This window comes from Podarcis raffonei, chromosome 5 (assembly GCF_027172205.1).
Source record: "Podarcis raffonei isolate rPodRaf1 chromosome 5, rPodRaf1.pri, whole genome shotgun sequence".
Lineage (NCBI taxonomy): Eukaryota > Metazoa > Chordata > Lepidosauria > Squamata > Lacertidae > Podarcis > Podarcis raffonei.
In genome coordinates this window covers 97,041,554-97,059,405 of record NC_070606.1, presented here as the reverse complement: position 1 = coordinate 97,059,405, position 17,852 = coordinate 97,041,554, and the positions used below count along the sequence as shown (strand labels likewise).

General features: G+C 51.7%; 1 protein-coding gene across 3 annotated transcripts in view; it reads right to left on the bottom strand.

Annotated features, from left to right (window-relative positions):
• The window catches only part of ECEL1 (endothelin converting enzyme like 1), a 54,894-nt gene extending 47,013 nt beyond the window's left edge, over positions 1–7,881 (bottom strand). The window contains exons 1-2 of one of the 3 annotated variants that reach the window (XM_053390827.1): positions 7,715–7,881; positions 4,780–5,957 (exon numbers count right to left, since the gene is read on the bottom strand). In XM_053390827.1, the coding sequence (XP_053246802.1) occupies positions 4,780–5,544 (765 nt within the window). In that variant the 5' untranslated portion in view covers positions 5,545–5,957; positions 7,715–7,881. Of the gene's footprint in view, positions 1–4,779; positions 5,958–7,551; positions 7,630–7,714 lie in introns of those variants that run through there. The other 2 variants (XM_053390824.1, XM_053390825.1) reach the window with 2 other exon arrangements.
• Positions 7,882–17,852: the final 9,971 nt, after the last annotated feature.

The window sequence follows — 17,852 nt, the reverse complement described above, 5'->3', positions numbered from 1 at the left end:
CTTGCCATCTGGTCAATGAATAAGGCTCGCCTACACAGAGCTTCTCCTGCACAAGCACCCCTGGGGTGAACCCCACAAACTACGTTTGACCAGAGCCTTGCCTACCTTGCCCACCTCATCCCACTGCAAGATGGCGTCAATGCAGGGTCCACCTCGTCTTTCAGAGATGGAACTGGGAGCAGGAGGTGCCCACCCCCATTCTGACGCACCCCTCTCCGTTCCACCAGGCTCCCTCCACCAAAGTTATTGCACATTTAGGAGAGAAAGAGCTGGTTGCCTGAATTCATGTGAACCGTTCATTGTTGTGAGGTTAATTTGAACATGGACAGAGGTAACTGTTTTGATCAAAGTACAGTACACAGACAGTACACAGATGGTTCCAGTGCAAATACTGTATTGCCCTTAACCCAAAAGGGGCAGGCAGGGCGGTCCATTTTTGGTTTCGACCCATTTCTCATTTTTCCAAGCTTAAAAGTCCAGTTCTCCACATTTCTGGATTTTACATTTTATTTTACTTTATTGAAGCCCTCGCAGAAAACTGCCAGCATTTTAGTGTACTGCCTTTTTCTATGCAATTTGTCCAACATATGCAATTTTTTTGCAAGCAGTCTTCTTTAATATAAAAGCATTTTTGAATGTTACTTCTGCAAATGTATGCATTTTTTTTTAAAAAAAAAACACATTCCCCTAATATATATAGCTTTGTGCATATTATTTGGAGAACTGCATGACAAAATTTGGAGAGAAGTGCGGAATTTGAAGGATTGCTGTGCTACAGCTCAGTGGTGTATGGATGAAGTGGATTCTCTTCAAAAGGGGATAGGAACTGAATTTCACCTCTGTCCCTATAACCCCCATGCAGGTAATTCTGTCAAGTCTGAAGGACAGGACATGCATCACACAACACACACACTCTCTGCAACCCAAGAGCTTTACGTGATTGCCGCACATGCATCTTGATGTTTTCTCTTCTATGAAAGGACCATGCTGATATGGCAGGGGAGCTCTGTGCTGGTGGCCCGTGACTCTTATTGACCTGCCTTCCCCCCAAGATCAGCAGGTGAGGCCTTGGGGGTGCATAGCTTGGATGAAGAACATGGGTGCTGTGAGTCTAGGAAAGGGTCTTTTTAGTGGTGGCTCCTCATAAGCGGAACTGAGGTGCCTCTGACTCCACCTCACTTCTCCTACCTAGGCAGTTATCTTTCCACAAAGGCCAACATTGATGCCAAAATCCAGCATCGCCTGAGCTCTGCAAGTGCGGCTTTCTCCCGACTGAAGTGCAGAGTGTTTGAGGACCGGGACATACGCAGGGAAACCAAAATGCTTGTTTACAAAGCTATTGTCCTACCAACCTTACTATATGCTTGTGAAACATGGACCACTTATAAAGGTCATCTCCAGCTCCTCAAAAGATTCCATCAATGGTGTCTCCGAAAATTTTTACACATCACTTGGGAAGACAGGCAAACTAATGCCAGTGTCCTGGAAGATGCAAAGATCACCAGCGTTGAAGCAATGCTTCTTCAACATCAACTTCGTTGGACTGGTCATGTTGTGCGGATGCATGATGATCGTCTTCCAAAGCAACTACTCTATTCCGAACTTAAAAATGGAAAGCGTAATGCTGATGGTGAACAAAAGAGGTTTAAAGACTGTCTCAAGGCAAATCTTTAAAAATGTAGTATAAACAACAACAATTGGGAAACACTTGCCTGCAAGCGCTCCCATTGGAGAACAGCCTTTACCAAAAGTGTCATGGGCTTTGAAGACACTCGAACTCAGGAGGCAAGGGAGAAATGTCCTAAGAGGAAGGCATGCTTGGCAAACTCTCACCGTGATCAACTCCCACCCGGAAACCTATGTCCCCACTGTGGAAGGACGTCTGGATCCAGAATTGGCCTCCACAGTTACTTACAGACTCATTGTTAAAACCGTGTTTATGGAATACAATCTTACTCGGCTACAAGGGATGGTCAAAGAAGAAGAAGTTTTAGTCGACTGGTTCTGATACATTTGTTTTGGCAGGAACTTGGAGGAGGAGGAGAGACCTGGTAGCCACTGCCACTATTAGGAACTGCCCTTTTGTGATTTATTAAACGTTTTTCAGGACTGCATTATTTTATGGATTTTTGAAATCCCATTTGTCTGCTGCAAATTGCCCAGTGGCTTGTGTAGCAGCAGGTGGCATTTAAATTACATATATATATGCACAAGTACTGTGTGTGTGTGTGTGTGTGTGTGTGTGTGTGTGTGTAGTGTCCTACATACTTCTATGGCTGACCTTTAGCCCATACACATTGCATGCGTTGCTCAGTTGGTAGAGCATGAGACTCTTAATCTCGAGGTTGTGGGTTCAAGGCCCATGTTAGGCAAAAGAGTCCTGCATTTCAGAGGGTTGGACTAGATGACCCTCGTGGTCCCTTCCAACTCTACAGTTCTATGATTCTGTGCCTGCTTCGTTTTCACAACAGCCCTGCAAGGTCGCTTGCATGATTCCCTTTCCACGCGCTTTTGGAACAAAGGCTGAGAGATAAGAGTTTTGCATTATCATTGCAATGCATTCATTTGCTACCCTGAACTGCTTTGGGAAGAAGGACAGGAGATAAATTGGAATGATAACAATAGCACACATGAGGTGCTCTAAGATAAAGGGTCTGGGGGAGGGAGTGTCACCTGAAATCAAATCCATGTGCTTCTATTAATCTCTTACTTGGTTCATGAGGAGGTGTGTACAGTTTAGTATCTCTTAACGGTTAGAAAAACCATCGGTTGCCAAATGGCACAAACTGCCTGTACCTGAACACTACAAAATCTGGGGAATTGCTGGTACAGAACCATAGAATTATAGTGTTGGAAGGGACCCCAAGAGTCATCTAGTCCAACCCCTTGCAAAGCAGGAATATGGCAACCCTTAAGCTGAAGACAGGCTTTTTGTTGTCCTTCTTTTGTACAGACATCGGAAGCTGCCTTATGATACTGAGTCAGTCCACTGGTTCATCTACAATGACTGGCAGCAGCTGTCCAAGTTTTCAGGGTTTCGGGCCGGAAGACTTTCAACCCAACCCTACCAGGGATTGAACCTGGGGCCTTCTGCACTCCAAGCAGATGTCCTGCCAGGAAGGTACACTCCTTCCACAAAGTAGCACGGAAATCTTCCTGCAGCAACTTATCCCAGTCTCTCCTATGCTCAACAGGATTAGCAGGTGCCTGTATTGCTGCAGAAACCCATTTGTCTAGAGCTGAGAGCGGGACAGAAGAAATTGGTGTGTGGGTGTGCCTTGCCAGAGGAAGCACATCCTCTCATGAGCCACTTTTGGCTGCCTCAGAAACGATTGTCTGACTTCAGCCTCGCTGAATATGTATGACAGAGGGAGCAGATAATGAGCACTATGAAAGGGACGTCTTCCTTTTGTTAACTCTTGGAAGATGAGGTGCAATACGGCTGTAAGTGCATATAATAATAGTTGAATTATGCGCCTGAGTCCCTCCCCACCCTCCTCCCTGCGATCTGATGTTTCCACTGAAAATGCGCGGCTATGAAGCGGATAAAAGAATAGCAATGAATCCCAAAAGTACACTTGCGCAGCAAAAGTGCCCCTCTCGCAGCAAAGACCACAAAAGTGCCCAGTAATGCACGCACAAAGGCGGGGACGGGACACATGTGAGGTTGCAAAAGGAACAAGCCCACATGAAAACATGTACCACACATGCATCCGATCAGAGGCAGTGAGCAAAATTCAGCCACTAGGGGTTGACAAAGCCGCACATGTAAATGGCTCCGGGCACACCCTGGAAGAACGCTGAGACAGAAGGACCAGCGGTCCAATTCTGGTATGAAACAGCACCCCATGGTCCCTCCTGTGTGATGACACTCAGTGAGGATAGCTCAGTTGGTTGAACATGAGACTCTTAAATGTTAGGGTTGTGGGTTCAAGCCCCACGTTGGGCAAAAGATTCCTGCATTGCAGGAGGTTGGACTAGATGACACTCATGGTCCCTCCCAACTCTGCAGTTCTATCATTCTATGATCCGGCTTAGACCAAGAGGCTCAACTCAGTTGAATTTAGGGCCATTCCCCTGCACAGGCCACTGAGCCAAGGGGGCGCCACATTGAGAAGATCCATCATTGAGAAGATCCATTTGGGGGCACCAAATGTTGGCCTGGCTGAGGGGGCCAGGATATGAATCATAGAATCATAGAATCATAGAATCATAGAGTTGGAAGAGACCACAAGGGCCATCGAGTCCAACCCCCTGCCAAGCAGGAAACACCATCAGAGCACTCCTGACATATGGTTGTCAAGCCTCTGCTTAAAGACCTCCAAAGAAGGAGACTCCACCACACTCCTTGGCAGCAAATGCCACTGTCGAACAGCTCTTACTGTCAGGAAGTTCTTCCTAATGTTTAGGTGGAATCTTCTTTCTTGTAGTTTGGAACCATTGCTCCGTGTCCACTTCTCTGGAGCAGCAGAAAACAACCTTTCTCCCTCCTCTATGTGACATCCTTTTATATATTTGAACATGGCTATCATATCACCCCTTAACCTCCTCTTCTCCAGGCTAAACATGCCCAGCTCCCTTAGCCGTTCCTCATAAGGCATCGTTTCCAGGCCTTTGACCATTTTGGTTGCCCTCCTCTGGACACGTTCCAGTTTGTCAATGTCCTTCTTGAACTGTGGTGCCCAGAACTGGACACAGTACTCCAGGTGAGGTCTGAAAGATGACCCAAGTCTGCCCCCACTCAATCTCATTTCCCACCAACAGCGGGGTCCGACTTACCCGGATAACGTAGCGTGAGGAGTTCTTGTCATCCAAGTTGACCGTGAGGGAGAAGAAGACGGCCGTGCTGTAGACTCCCTGCGTCTTGTACAGGAGCTCGTTGAAGTCCCATCGCGCCTGCCTGGCCGTGGCGGTGGCCATGTCCCAGCCGCCGCAGTCCTCCAGGACGTCCAGCATGGGCCGGGCACCCTGCTGGTCGATCTCCGCCATGTCCAAGCAGGAGCGGAAGAATTCCTTGACCTTCCGCTCGGCCGAGGCCTGGTAGGGCCTTCGGATGGGCCTCAGCAGCAGGCGCCGCAGCTTCTCCTCGTTCTGCTCGCCGATGGCGGCGATGATGCCGTAGATGAGCTTGTCCTCAGGGATGGCATGCCGCCGCAGCCAGCCGCCACAAGCGAAGGAGTAGAAGTCCTTGCAGGGGTCAATGGTGTGGTCGATGTTGCCAGCGACGAAGCGGGACACCTTGACCAGGGCCTTGCGCTCCTGGCATCCCTTGAGGCAGTAGGCGTCATATTCGAGGGCCACGTATTTCAGAACCAGGATGCAGCCGAGGATGATGCAGAGCCCTGCTGCGAAGACCAGGCCCGAGAGCAGGCAGATCTCGCGCCGGCTCCAGCGGGGAAGGCTGCAGCGAGGCTTCTTGGGCACCGTAGCGCCCAGCTGGAGGTTGAACCCGTTGGGCAGGGTGCCGCTGCTGCTGTACTTGCTGACATACCTCACCTCCTGGAACTCGTCGTAGTGCGCCGTCAGAGAGTACGTCTTCTCCATCTTCGCGGCAGCGGATGTTGGGCTCTCAAAGTTAAGGGGCGCCCTGTGCGACGCTAAAAGCCAGCACTCCCGCCTCTCATGCTTCGTTCTACGGCATGGTTGCAGTGCCCGGTGCAGCCGAAACAGTTGCGCTACCCTAAAACCGTCTCCGCTGGCAGGCCAGAGGAGAGCTTGGAGGGCTGGCTGGGGACAGGGGCACAGAGGTCACCGGGTGGCCATGATGGCGCTGCGGCAGGAGATTCCAGCAGGGGGCGTTTAAGGCAAGCGACCAGGCAGGCAGGCTGCAGCAGCAGCAACAGAAGTTCCTGATTTGGAAGCACCTCAGTCCAGGGAATCCCTCGCGGGACGGGGGCATCCACGCGCCTGGAACAGGTGGAGCCGCTTATTTTCCGCGGGGAGAGGCGGCGGCTGCTCTGCAAAAAACCAAAAACAAAACAGCAACACACATACAGTGAGATGTTTTAATTAGCGGGAGGGAAGAGAGGCGCCTCCATATTTTATAGCATCCTCGGGCGCGCAACGCGCAATAAGAGCCTCGTCGGGAATCGTTCCCCGTCCGCACAGGGAAATAGTGGGGCAGGGAGCGGGGAGAGGAGCCTGATCTCACGCCCACCTCCCCGATCCAGCCCCGCCAAACTCTCCCCACCCTTCCTAAACTGCAAACTCCCCTCCCTGCTAAGGCCCATGAGATTACGCGCCCGACAAAACTACCCCCCTCCGGGAGAAAAAGAGCCTTTTTAGCGGGACAGACTCCAAGGAGAGGCATTGCCTGGGGCTGCAAGGAGAATAGCAGCCCCCCCCCCCCAGCTCCCGGCGGGAAGAGACGCGCGCCTCTTTGGAGACGGGCGGGGGGCGCTTGAAATTGGGACCCGTTCATCGGGACCCCCCTTGCCTTTGAAACATTCCTCCCTTCCAACTAGAAGATGATCCGTTGGGGTTTTTGTCTTTCGAGGAATGGGTCTCGCTATGGATGATCTAAGGGGGTGTGTGGAGGCGATGCGCGCCCCCTCCCCACATCTCTAAGACCTCGCCGGCTTACAAAGACGCCCCCTCTCTCTTTCCATCGCGGAACAAGGGGAAGGAGGCGGCGGGCGGAGAGGTCCGACCAGCCCTGCTACATCTAACTTCCCTGCAGCTCGGGTCGCCCCCATCCCATAACTTGAAGTTGGGGGGGGCGATACATAGATCTCCCTTCTGGGGTTTGGGCACAGCCGATCGTCTCTTTTCGCCTCTTCTATGAAGGCTTTTCCGCCCTGCTTGTCTTTCTTGCGCGGCTCCTCATCGGGAGAATCAGAGAGGGAGTCCCAATCTTCCGGGACCAGCGCCAGAAGCAATGGGGTTTTTTTTGAGGGGGGGGGCGTCTGGGACCTCCAGCTTGCCAGGGCTTTTCCTCGCCTTCTCCTCCTCCCAGGCAGATTTGCAGCCGATCCCAAAGGAGGAGTCGGGGGGGGGGGGAGCTAGCGGAACCCCACGACGCCCGGCCAGCCATGAGAATTGGGGGTGGGGTGGGGGCACGCCGGTGGAAGGCGTGCCGGGTCCGCGCGGGGAAGGGAGCGATCCTCCAAGCCTCGACAACTTTCCAGCTCCTCTTCCTCCAGAATAAACGGGGGGCGTTTAATTCGCGGGGCCCCCTCCGACGTGCCCCCTTCTTGGGGATGAGCGTGTGCGCCCACTCACGGTGGGAGGGGGGTAGAGGAAGAAGGTGGTGTGTGCCCCCCCTCGGTCCCATTGTTCTTGGTCGCCTTTTGGGGGGCTCAACAGCTCCCCGTCCCTCGAACCGACCCCGACCCCCCCTCCCACTTTGGGACATGCCCGAGCACCGCTGCCCACCCCTCCCCGTCCGGTCTCCTCTCCGGTCCGGATCTGTTGCGCTCTCCACGGCGCAAAGAAAGCAAGCCCGGAAAGTTGCAGGAGCAGATCTCTGGCTCCGGATCGGGATAGCAGGGGGTCGGTGGGGGGCACGTCTTCCTTTCTTGAGACCCCCACCCCCTCAAAAAGAAAGCTTACCTCCCCCAACAAGAAACCAAGTTGCGCGGAGCAGAACCGGTGCGCCCCGGACCTCGCAGCCCAGTGACGGTCGCGCTGTGGCTGCGCCGGGAGGCAGAGATGGGCGGGGGGAGCGTCTCTTCCCTCTCCCCCCTCCCGGGTCCGATCCCCCCTCCCCAAGTACCTGTAGTCAGAGCCTCGGGTCGCCTGGCTCAGAGCTGCCGCCTGCCTGCCTGCCTGCCTGCCGGAGGAGCCGGCGGTGAGGAGGGGGGTGTCTTCGCCTCAGCCCCTCTTTGCGGGCTCCTCCAGCCCGACCATCCCCTCCCCCCTGGAAGTGCGGGAGAGAGAGAGAGAGAGAGAGAGAGAGAGAGAGAGAGAGAGAGAGAGAGAGAGAGACCCGCTCGATGATTATTATGCAAATAGCCCGGCGGTGCCTGAGCTCCAAAGTCTTACCTCATCCCTGCCAGGGCTGGGAGAGGGAGGCAGGGGGAGCTGGCGGGGGGGGGGGAGAGAAGGGGACCACCTCCTCGCCCCTCCCTCCAGTGGGAGAGACCCCTGGGAGTGGGGAGGGGAACCCCCTGATTACTTGCAGGAGGGGTGGGGGGGTCAAGAGAGACCCCCCCTTCTAGAAGAGCTGGTTGAGGACAAGCCCTGGTGAGTGTGAAGCGGGCGGGGGTCATCGCCCCTGGACCTGGGCAAGGGAATGAGAACGGGTAAAAAAAGGGACCCCCCCAAAAAAAGAATCTCACTTATAGACTCCTCTCGCTGCAAAGCGGAGAGAAGCCCTTTTCCTGCCTCTGGAGGGACTGGAGAGTTTCCCTTCACAGATGTGGTTGGAGGAAGCGCCAGATGTTCGTTTTTTGTGGCGGGGGCAATTTCGACCCAGACTGGGCGGGGGCGCGCGGTTCAGCTGGCTTCCTCCCAGCACCTGAAGAACCTGGCCTGCAGCTGGGGCTCTCTGCTCGGGAGTCTGGCCGGTTGCAAGGGGCGGGTGGGGTGGTCCCTCCCCTCAGGCTTGGCTGCGGGGTGGACCCGATGTCCTCTGGGTTCCTTGCCTCTACAGAACGGCATTCTTCAGAGCTCTCTCTCTGTGGTTCCACAGGGGGTGTTTGCTGGGGGGAACAGCTGTGTGTGTGGCAGTTCCGTGCCTTTGCTGAGTGTGTGTCTGCCAGGAAAAGTAGAGATGGGCGTGGATAGGAGGGGTTGTATCCTCCCTCCCTCCCTCTCCCCCCCACCCCACTTCCAATATCCAGATTGAATCCAATCGAGAACATAACGCTGCATTGCAGATGAATCCCCACCATAAGTCCGCCCTCCACAGCGGGTGTCGCCGGTGGAGATTTATAGCCCATCAATTACAGCGGGTGTCACTCTGATCTGGGTAAATCAAAAGGGTTTGAATATTTATAGGGGGCATATGACGCCACGCACCTGCGGCTACGTTGGCCCTGCTGGCATGCCGCAGAGGGCACGGCGGGCAGCCCCCTCCCTGCGGCCTGTTGGCTTGGCCTGGGAGGCAACTTGCTGGGACAATTGACCACCTGTGGCTGCACTCGCCTGCAGGCCAGGCCACTCTGCCTAAAAAACTTACCTGCAAGGCACTCGCTTGGCATTTTAGAGCGTCCCAGGACACGTTGTTCCAAAGATTCTCACCAGAGCCTTATAGGGTAGGCCATGATTATACGCACGTTTTACAGCTGTGGGGGCAGAGTCAGGGAGAAGTGGCCTGGCAAGTTTGGGGCAGAGGCACGGTTGGAAGGAGGAAGTCCCTGGCTCATCACCCAGTCATTGCACTCATGGGGTGAGGTCCAAATGTGGTCCTCCAAGTCTCTCTGCCATTGGAGCTCTCGCCATATCATACACACCCACACACCCCGCCAGGTCATGAGCTGGGATAGCTCAGTTGGCAGAGCATAAGACTCTTAATCTTAGGGTTGTGGGTTCGAGACCCATGCAGAGTGAAAGATTCCTGCATTGCAAGGGGTTGGACTAGATGACCCTCGGGTCCCTTCCAACTCTACCATTCTGTGATTCTATGCTCCTGCTCTGCATTCTCCTTTGGCTAAGCTGAAATGTCTCCTGAAACTCAGATAATGCCTTCTCCTTGCCTGGAGGAAAGACAGAGACTGGAGGGAAGACAGAGGCGGATTTAGGGCAGTGCGAATGGTTCCCTCGCACTGGGTACTGAGCTATGATGTAGTGCACATGCAGAACGGGAGGCAAGAGGCAGGGGGTGCCACATTTTGGCCTTGCACAGGGCACTGCTGAAATTTGAAAGACCAAATTCTACCCTTGGTGTGTTTGTGTGCGTGTAGAAACTTTTTTAAAAAAGGTAAGCATAAAGGACCCCTGGACGGTTAAGTCCAGTCAAAGGCGACTATGGGGTTGCAACACTCATCTCCCTTCAGGACGAGGGAACCAGCATTTGTCCACAGACAGCTTTCCGGGTCATGTGGCCAGCATGACTACTACTTCTGGTGCAACAGGACACCGTGACGGAAGCCAGATCGCACGGAAATGCTGTTTACCTTCCCGCCAGAGCGGTATCTATTTATCTACTTGTACTGGTGTGGTTTCAAACTGCTAGGTTGGCAGGAGCTGAGACAGAGCAATGGGAGCTCACCCCGTTGCAGGGATTCGAACTACCGACTTTCCATTCAGCAAGCCCAAGAGGCTTAGTGGTTTAGACCACAGCGCCACCCGCGTCCCATTGTAGAAACTAGCCAGCTGTACAAAGGTAACCTTTACTTCTCCCACCTGGGAATGTTTTGCAACCTTTCTTCGATACAGACTTATCTCCAGCCCCTTGATCATTTTGGATGCCCATTTCTGAGCTCTCCCCAGCTCTTCCAATATCCGCTTTGAGGTGCAGGGAGGAGAGACAACGCGGAGCAGCTCTAGGATGGGGAACCTGGTGGTCTTCCATAACTTGGTGAACTCCTACTTTCATCAACCAGCATGGCCAATGGCCAATGATGGGGGTTGTAGTCCATCAGTATATAGAGGACCACAGGTCCCTTGTCCCTGGGTAGCTTGTTGCATAGGAGCATCAGAAACAACCTTCTACAGAGTTGGACCAATGGTCCACCTGCCTCTGGCTTAGCTCAGTGTTGTCCTATGACCATGAAAAATAGATTCCCTTGAACCACTCACCTTCTCTTCCCCAAAGCCAAGGAAGTTTCAAGGACAAAATGGGATTCTCCACAGTAGGGGAGGGGTGGTGCCTCTGGTGGGCGACACGTTGTCATCCTTCTGGGGTCGTTTGTCCTCCTTTGGTGCCCACTCTCACCTGTGGCTCCCATAGGATGTGAAACACAAGAGCAGTCAAGTACAACATTCCTAGAGTGGACATGTTTACACATGAGGAGGAATGTTTGTCCAGCCAGCAGGTAAACTTCCTGTTTCCTTCTGGGCTGGGACTGACTTCCTCTGCATGTGACTAGAGGTGTGCGTGGCCTCACCTGTGCAGGTTAACGACAAAAGCACAGGGCAGGGCAGCCATCTCTCTCTTTGACTACATGCATCGAAGAAGCAACATCTGCTTAGCCAAAGATGCTCTCTTGGCCTCCAGCCAAGAGAGGACAAAGGGACTGTCTCCTTATGAGATAGTTTCCAGGTATGTGTTACTTTTCTAAGCTAAGTCTGCCTTCTGGGATCCGTTTGTGAACAGAATGTGAGTAAACTTTTTTATACTTTTATAGAAGACTGTGTTGTGTCTTATCTTTTATGAGGGAATAAAGGGAAAATACTAGAACAGTTATTATAGAGGCTTTAGCGACCCTGAACAAACGCATCCGTTGCAAGTTTAAAAAGGGGGATGTTACTCTGCTAAACTGTGAACTTGTTAACACAAGTTGGAAAGGCTATTATCAGACAATATATCCTCTCCTGCATCCCTGAACATTCCCACAGCTCCTGGAAGCTGTCAACATGCAACAGTGGCTACACCCTGGGAACGGCTTCAACTGGTCGGCTAAGCCAGGTGAGGTGAACTGATGGGTCTCAGATCCTCAGGGAGTTAGGGACGTTCTCCTGCGTGTGAAGACAGGCTCTGGAGGATTGAGCAGACAAGACCAAGAGTGGGTCCAATGGTCAAGAAGGCGGTTCCTGCACATGCTGCAGAGGGAAATGAGGGCCAGATGGGGCTCATCAGCCAGGGAAAGGAGCCCATCTAGGAGAAGGAAAACTCTGGTCCTAAATCGCAGCTGCCTTGAGGGATATCTTTGGGAGAAGAAAGGAAGGCTAGGGAGTAAACCCTACACAAATCTGGAGTGGAGTCCCTAAGGCAGTGAGATGGCTCCTTGTACCCCTCCTTCTGGCAACTCCAGTGAGCCAGTGTGGTGTAGTGGTTAAGAGCGGTAGTCTCGTAATCTGGGGAACCGGGTTCGCGTCTCCGCTCCTCCACATGCAGCTGCTGGGTGACCTTGGGCCAGTCACACTTCTCTGAAGTCTCTCAGCCCCACTCACCTCACAGAGTGTTTGTTGTGGGGGAGGAAGGGAAAGGAGAATGTGAGCCGCTTTGAGACTCCTTAAAGGGAGTGAAAGGCGGGATATCAAATCCAAACTCTTCTTCTTCTTCTTCTTCTTCCTGTAGCCAAGCTAGTGCCAAATACAGTGGTACCTCAGGTTAAGTACTTAATTCGTTCCGGAGGTCCGTTCTTAACCTGAAACTGTACTTAACCTGAAGCACCACTTTAGCTAATGGGGCCTCCTCCTGCTGCTGTGCCACCAGAGCACGATTTCTGTTCTCATCCTGAAGCAAAGTTCTTAACCTGAGTTACTATTTCTGGGTTAGTGGAGTCTGTAACCTGAAGCGTATGTAACCTGAAGCGTATGTAACCCGAGGTACCACTGTATCTTGATCTGCTTTCCTTTGGACCACATCAGTGAAGCTGGGAGGGGAGTCTTGTTCTCTGGTCAGCCCAGGACCTCCAGACATGCAGCCCAGGCTTGCACAAACTAATGCAGCAGTTTGATGTCACCCCCGGAAGGCACACTCCATTGTCTCTCGAGGCAGATGGATACCAACCAAGTAAGTATTTGAACCTGTTGTGTGAATAATCATCCATGGAATTTGTGTAGTGGCGATCAATAGTTCCTCTTAGCACGTACAGAGTCTTCTTCTTCTTCTTCTTCTTCTTCTTCTTCTTCTTCTTCTTCTTCTTCAAGGACACTGACAAACTGGAACGTGTCCAGAGGAGGGCAACCAAAATGGTCAAAGGCCTGGAAACGATGCCTTATGAGGAACGGCTAAGGGAGCTGGGCATGTTTAGCCTGGAGAAGAGGAGGTTAAGGGGTGATATGATAGCCATGTTCAAATATATAAAAGGATGTCACATAGAGGAGGGAGAAAGGTTGTTTTCTGCTGCTCCAGAGAAGTGGACACGGAGCAATGGTTCCAAACTACAAGAAAGAAGATTCCACCTAAACATTAGGAAGAACTTCCTGACAGTAAGAGCTGTTCGACAGTGGCATTTGCTGCCAAGGAGTGTGGTGGAGTCTCCTTCTTTGGAGGTCTTTAAGCAGAGGCTTGACAACCATATGTCAGGAGTGCTCTGATGGTGTTTCCTGCTTGGCAGGGGGTTGGACTCGATGGCCCTTGTGGTCTCTTCCAACTCTATGATTCTTCTTCTTCTTCTTCTTCTTCTTCTTCTTCTTCTTCTTCTTCTTCTTCTTCTTCGTCTTCGTCTTCTTCTTCTTCTTCTTCTTCTTCTTCTTCTTCTTCTTCTTCTTCTTCTTCTTCAATTACTACCACTGGCTTCCCAAGTGAGTTTGTCCCTGCCACTCTCTTTAAGTGGGCCTTGAAGAGAGACGTGAAGGGGGAGAGAGAAGCCGGCTGATTAATTAGAGGGAGGGGGAGCTTCTGCTAGCCAGAAGACAGAGGGGAAAGCGTGGGAGAAAAGCCAGAGAGCTTTCACAGAGGGCCAAGGGTGAGTGAAAAAACGGGGTTGTTGGAAGGCGGCACACTCAGGAAGAGACGGGGCTCAGCAGCAGAGTATCAGCTGCCAGCCAGTGTTGGCACCACTGAACTAATCGACTTACTGAAAGAACTTCATGGTGAGTTTTTCTGGCACCTATTCTTCTTTGGGGCGGGGGGAGTGCTGCCTCCTAATCAGATTTAATTGTTCCACCTGAATTTGTCAGTATGTGACAGAATCACACTTGAAAAGAGGAGAAAAGATTCCAGCAGTTGCTTTCTGTCTTGAATGTCAACTTTCCCAGCCAGCCCTGCTAAGGCAACCATCCTCCTCCTCCTCCTTCCTGGGTTTGGAGCGCAACAAAAAGCCCTCTAGGAACTTGAGGTTGTTGTGGTGGGGAGAACAGTGGGTCGGGCTTTTCATAGTTCCACCCCAGGAATGATCTACCCCGAGTCAGAACACACAGATCCCTCCTACGTTATTAATGGTGGTAGCCGCTTACTCGCACAGGGTAGTAAAAATTACAGGCTGCACAGAGTGGCTGAAATAATAAATCCCAGCCTTTTGCTAAGCACTACACAGTCTTATTATTATTTTTTCTGCAGGACTGTGTGAGGGTTGGGTTTTAAGTAAGGACGCAGTTTCCTATAGGGCTGCTGCGGAGAGCTACTGAGAGAGTCACACGTGGCTCCTGGCTAGGAGACTGAGGTCTGCAAGCCACCAAGTCTCCCTTGCCTCTAGCATAATAATAAAGGAACAATAAATATTTATAAACACCTTTAAAAAAAAACCAACACCCTGCAACCCAGTACAGTATGAAACACAGAATGAACAATGATGGAAAACCTACCTGCAGGGTAGCAATCTAAAGAAACAGACACACAACGAAGATGGAGAGAAAGAAGAGGGGCGAAATTGAGGAAAGATTTTGGAGGTAGAGAGGCAAGGAAAAATTAAATTGCCAGAAGAATGGAAGGCAGCCTTAATAAAGTCTCTGTCATTTTTTCTCAGCCTCAGTCTCCCACCTGCAAAATGGGCATAGTATGACTCACCTACCTTGCAATGGTGTTGGGAGGAGTTAATGCATGTGAACTGCTTTAAACAAGAAATGGGGTGGTCCTCCAAACGGGAGAATCAAACAAACCTGGATATTACCCTAGATGTTTTCCATAAGGTTGGAAGTTCTTAAGTTATTTTTCCTAACCAGTTGGAGGACAAAACTTGGGCGAAGTACCTGCTCACCTCCTCGCAGGGTATCTGCCTGCCCCCAGCCGGGCCACTCCAGTGCAAAGGAAAAGAATCCTCTTAGAGTCATTGAACTATAGCATCTAGTCCAACTCTCTGCAATGCAGGAATCTCGACACAAGGTCCTGCACACAATTTGAAACCATACCAGACCCTGCTTAGCTTTGCAAATGTGTTCGCCGTTTTATTCTGCGGGGGTCTGATCTGAGGGCTGGGTAGGGTTCACCTCCTTGATGGAGATCAGCGATCCTCCTTGGATCAGGCCCCCAGAAGGTTGCAATGCGGCCCCTGGTCTGTAAAATCTCTCCCACCGCTGCCCACTACCTGCCAATCTAACCCAGTCCCTCTTCATTAGAAGGATCTCCTGCTTTCTCCAGGACTTTCCCCTCACCCACCAGCCTGCATGCCCACAGATTAGGCTGTAAGTCTTCTCATTTTCCTTTCCGCAGGGGCCTACTGCGAAAGAGCGTCGCTCCTCTCCGGTGGGACACGTCATCTGTCACTAGCGAGACAACGGAGCATTTGTCTCTGGCAGCCGCCGCGATGGAGTGAAGGGAGCAGCCCTCGAAAGGGTCCCCAGGTTATTGACGCGCCTTGTTCTGAGCTGCTTTGAATTCGGGCAGCGGGACGGAGCCACGCTTGCAGGCCTCACCCTGGCAATCCCCTCGCCAGGCGCTGCCTGGGACGCGCCAGGATGCCAAAGAGAGGTCTGGAGAGCCCAGCTTAACAAAAAGAGTCATTTTGAAAGATGAGGGAAGGTGGAGGAGGACAAAGCTGCCACACTGTGGCTTACGGTCCTTGTATTTATGGAATCGCCTCTCCTGGTATGCCCCACAGAGGACCTTAAGGTCCATGAATAGCCATAGTTTAGAGGTCCCGGGCCCTAAGGAAGTCAGACTATCTGCCACCAGGGCCAGGGCCTTTTCAGTGATCGCTCCGACCTGGTGGAATGCTCTGTCCCATGAGACTAGGGCCCTGCAGGATTTAACCTCCTTCTGCAGGGCCTGTAAGACAGAGCTATCCCACCCGGCCTTTAATCTGAATTCAGCCTGATCTTTTACTTTCCTTCCCTTCTCTTCTCTTCCCTCCCCTTCCCCTTTTATGAAGATTACCCACTCTTGGTAAAAGTAAAGGTAAAGGGACCCCTGAGAATTAGGTCCAGTCATGACCGACTCTGGGGTTGCGGTGCTCATCTCACTTTACTGGCCGAGGGAGCCGGCATACAGCTTCCAGGTCAGGTGAACAGCATGACTAAGCCGCTTGTGGCGAACCAGAGCAGTGCACGGAAACACCGTTTACCTTCCCGCCAGAGTGGTACCTATTTATCTACTTGCACTTCATGCTTTCGAACTGCTAGGTGGGTAGGAGCAGGGACTGAGCAATGGGAGCTCACCCCATCACAGGGATTCGAACCACGACCTTCTGATCAGCAAGCCCTAGGCTCTGTAGTTTAACCCACAGCGCCACCCACGTCCCCGCTCTGGGACCCCACAGCTAATTCTCCCCTGGCCTCCTCGCTGGCCCAAGTAGGACTAAGTCAGCCAGCTAGCCCTGATGACTAGCTAATGTTTATTGGATGGATTTCCCCCAAATTGATTTTTATTGTCATTCATGCTTTTATACTGTATTTTATGCTGCTTCTATGTTGTATTACAATTCAGTGTTTTAAATTTGTTGGTAGCCGCCCTGAGCCTGGTTTTCTGAACCGGGAAGGGCAGGGTATAAATTAAAAAATTATTATTTATTTATTAAAGGAGCAGTAAAGGGGAGAGTGAGAGGTAATAAGACAGCCGTCTTCGCATATCTGAAAGGGCTGTCACATGGAAGATGGAGTGAACTTGTTTTATGCTGCTACGGAGGCTAGGACTCAAACCAGTGCTTTTTTCCCCTAAAGAAATGTTTTGGGGTACTCTAATTTTCCTACTCATATTGAAATACTGTCCCTCAATGAGACCAAACTTAGATTCACAAAATGTTTAGGGGTATGTGTATCCCTGCGCAACCCCCAGAAAAAAGCACTGACTTAAACCAATGGACATTGGCAGACGGGTACTATGCCACTCTGCGCAAGGCCAGAATTTGGCAACCCCAGCCTTTGTGCTGCCTTCCCAAAGGTGGGTAAGGAGGTGCCCAACTTTGAGAAAGAGGTGTGAGGCTCTGGCAGGGTATAATAATAATAATAATAATAATAATAATAATAATAATAATAATAATAATATATTTATACCCCGCCCATGTGGCTGGGCTTCCCCAGCCACTCTGGGCAGCTTCCAACGAAATATTAAAATACAGTAATGCATCAAACATTAAAAGCTTCCAAGCACTCTCTGTCTCCTCCCCAGAGCTGGGAAAGCTTTGGGAAGGAGCCAAGAAAACTCTAGGGCCTTGTCAGAGCCTCATGCCTCCTTCCCTCAGCCCAGCACCCCCTCGGATCAGCACCCACCACTCGCACAGCCATGAATCTGCCCCTGCAATGAATTCAAATTCCAGGAAAGGAGATTCCTTGGAGGTTTCTAAGCAGAGGTCGGGTGGCCATCTGCCAGGGATGCTTGAGCTGAGATTCCTGCATTGAAGGGGGTTGGACTAGATGACCCTCGGGGTCCCTTCCCGTTCTATGATTCTATGACAGGAAGCTCCTGGCCCAGATCGTAGCTGATCTGGAGAGGCGAAGAAGGAGAGCAAGACTTTGTGTGCAGCAAAACGACAGCCTCCGACCGGAAGCATTTTGCAGCCGACTTCATTGCGAGAACTTGGAGCGTGCACATTTGTGGCTCGGCAGTTTGTCGTTACATATTAAGTTAGGGAAGATCCGCAGGCGTCGGCAAGGAAACAAATGGTCCCGCGCCACCAAAGAGAACAACAAATACACCAATTCCGAATTAGATCACTGGATCTCCTGCTCATCTCTGTTCCTTCTTCATGCTAGCGATTCGGGCACTGCGTCAAAATTACTGAGCTCATTCAGTGTTGGGACCGGCTACTTTCAGCTGTCAGCGTTAGGAACGGCTCTACCATTAGGTAAAGTGGAGAGGCTGCCTCAGGTGGCAGATACTGGGAGGGGGGTGGCAGAGAGAAGTTGGAGAAGACCTGTCTGTGCCATACAAACTGCCCTGTGTCCTTGACTAAGTCGGCTTCCCGGCTTCAGTTGCGGTGGATGAC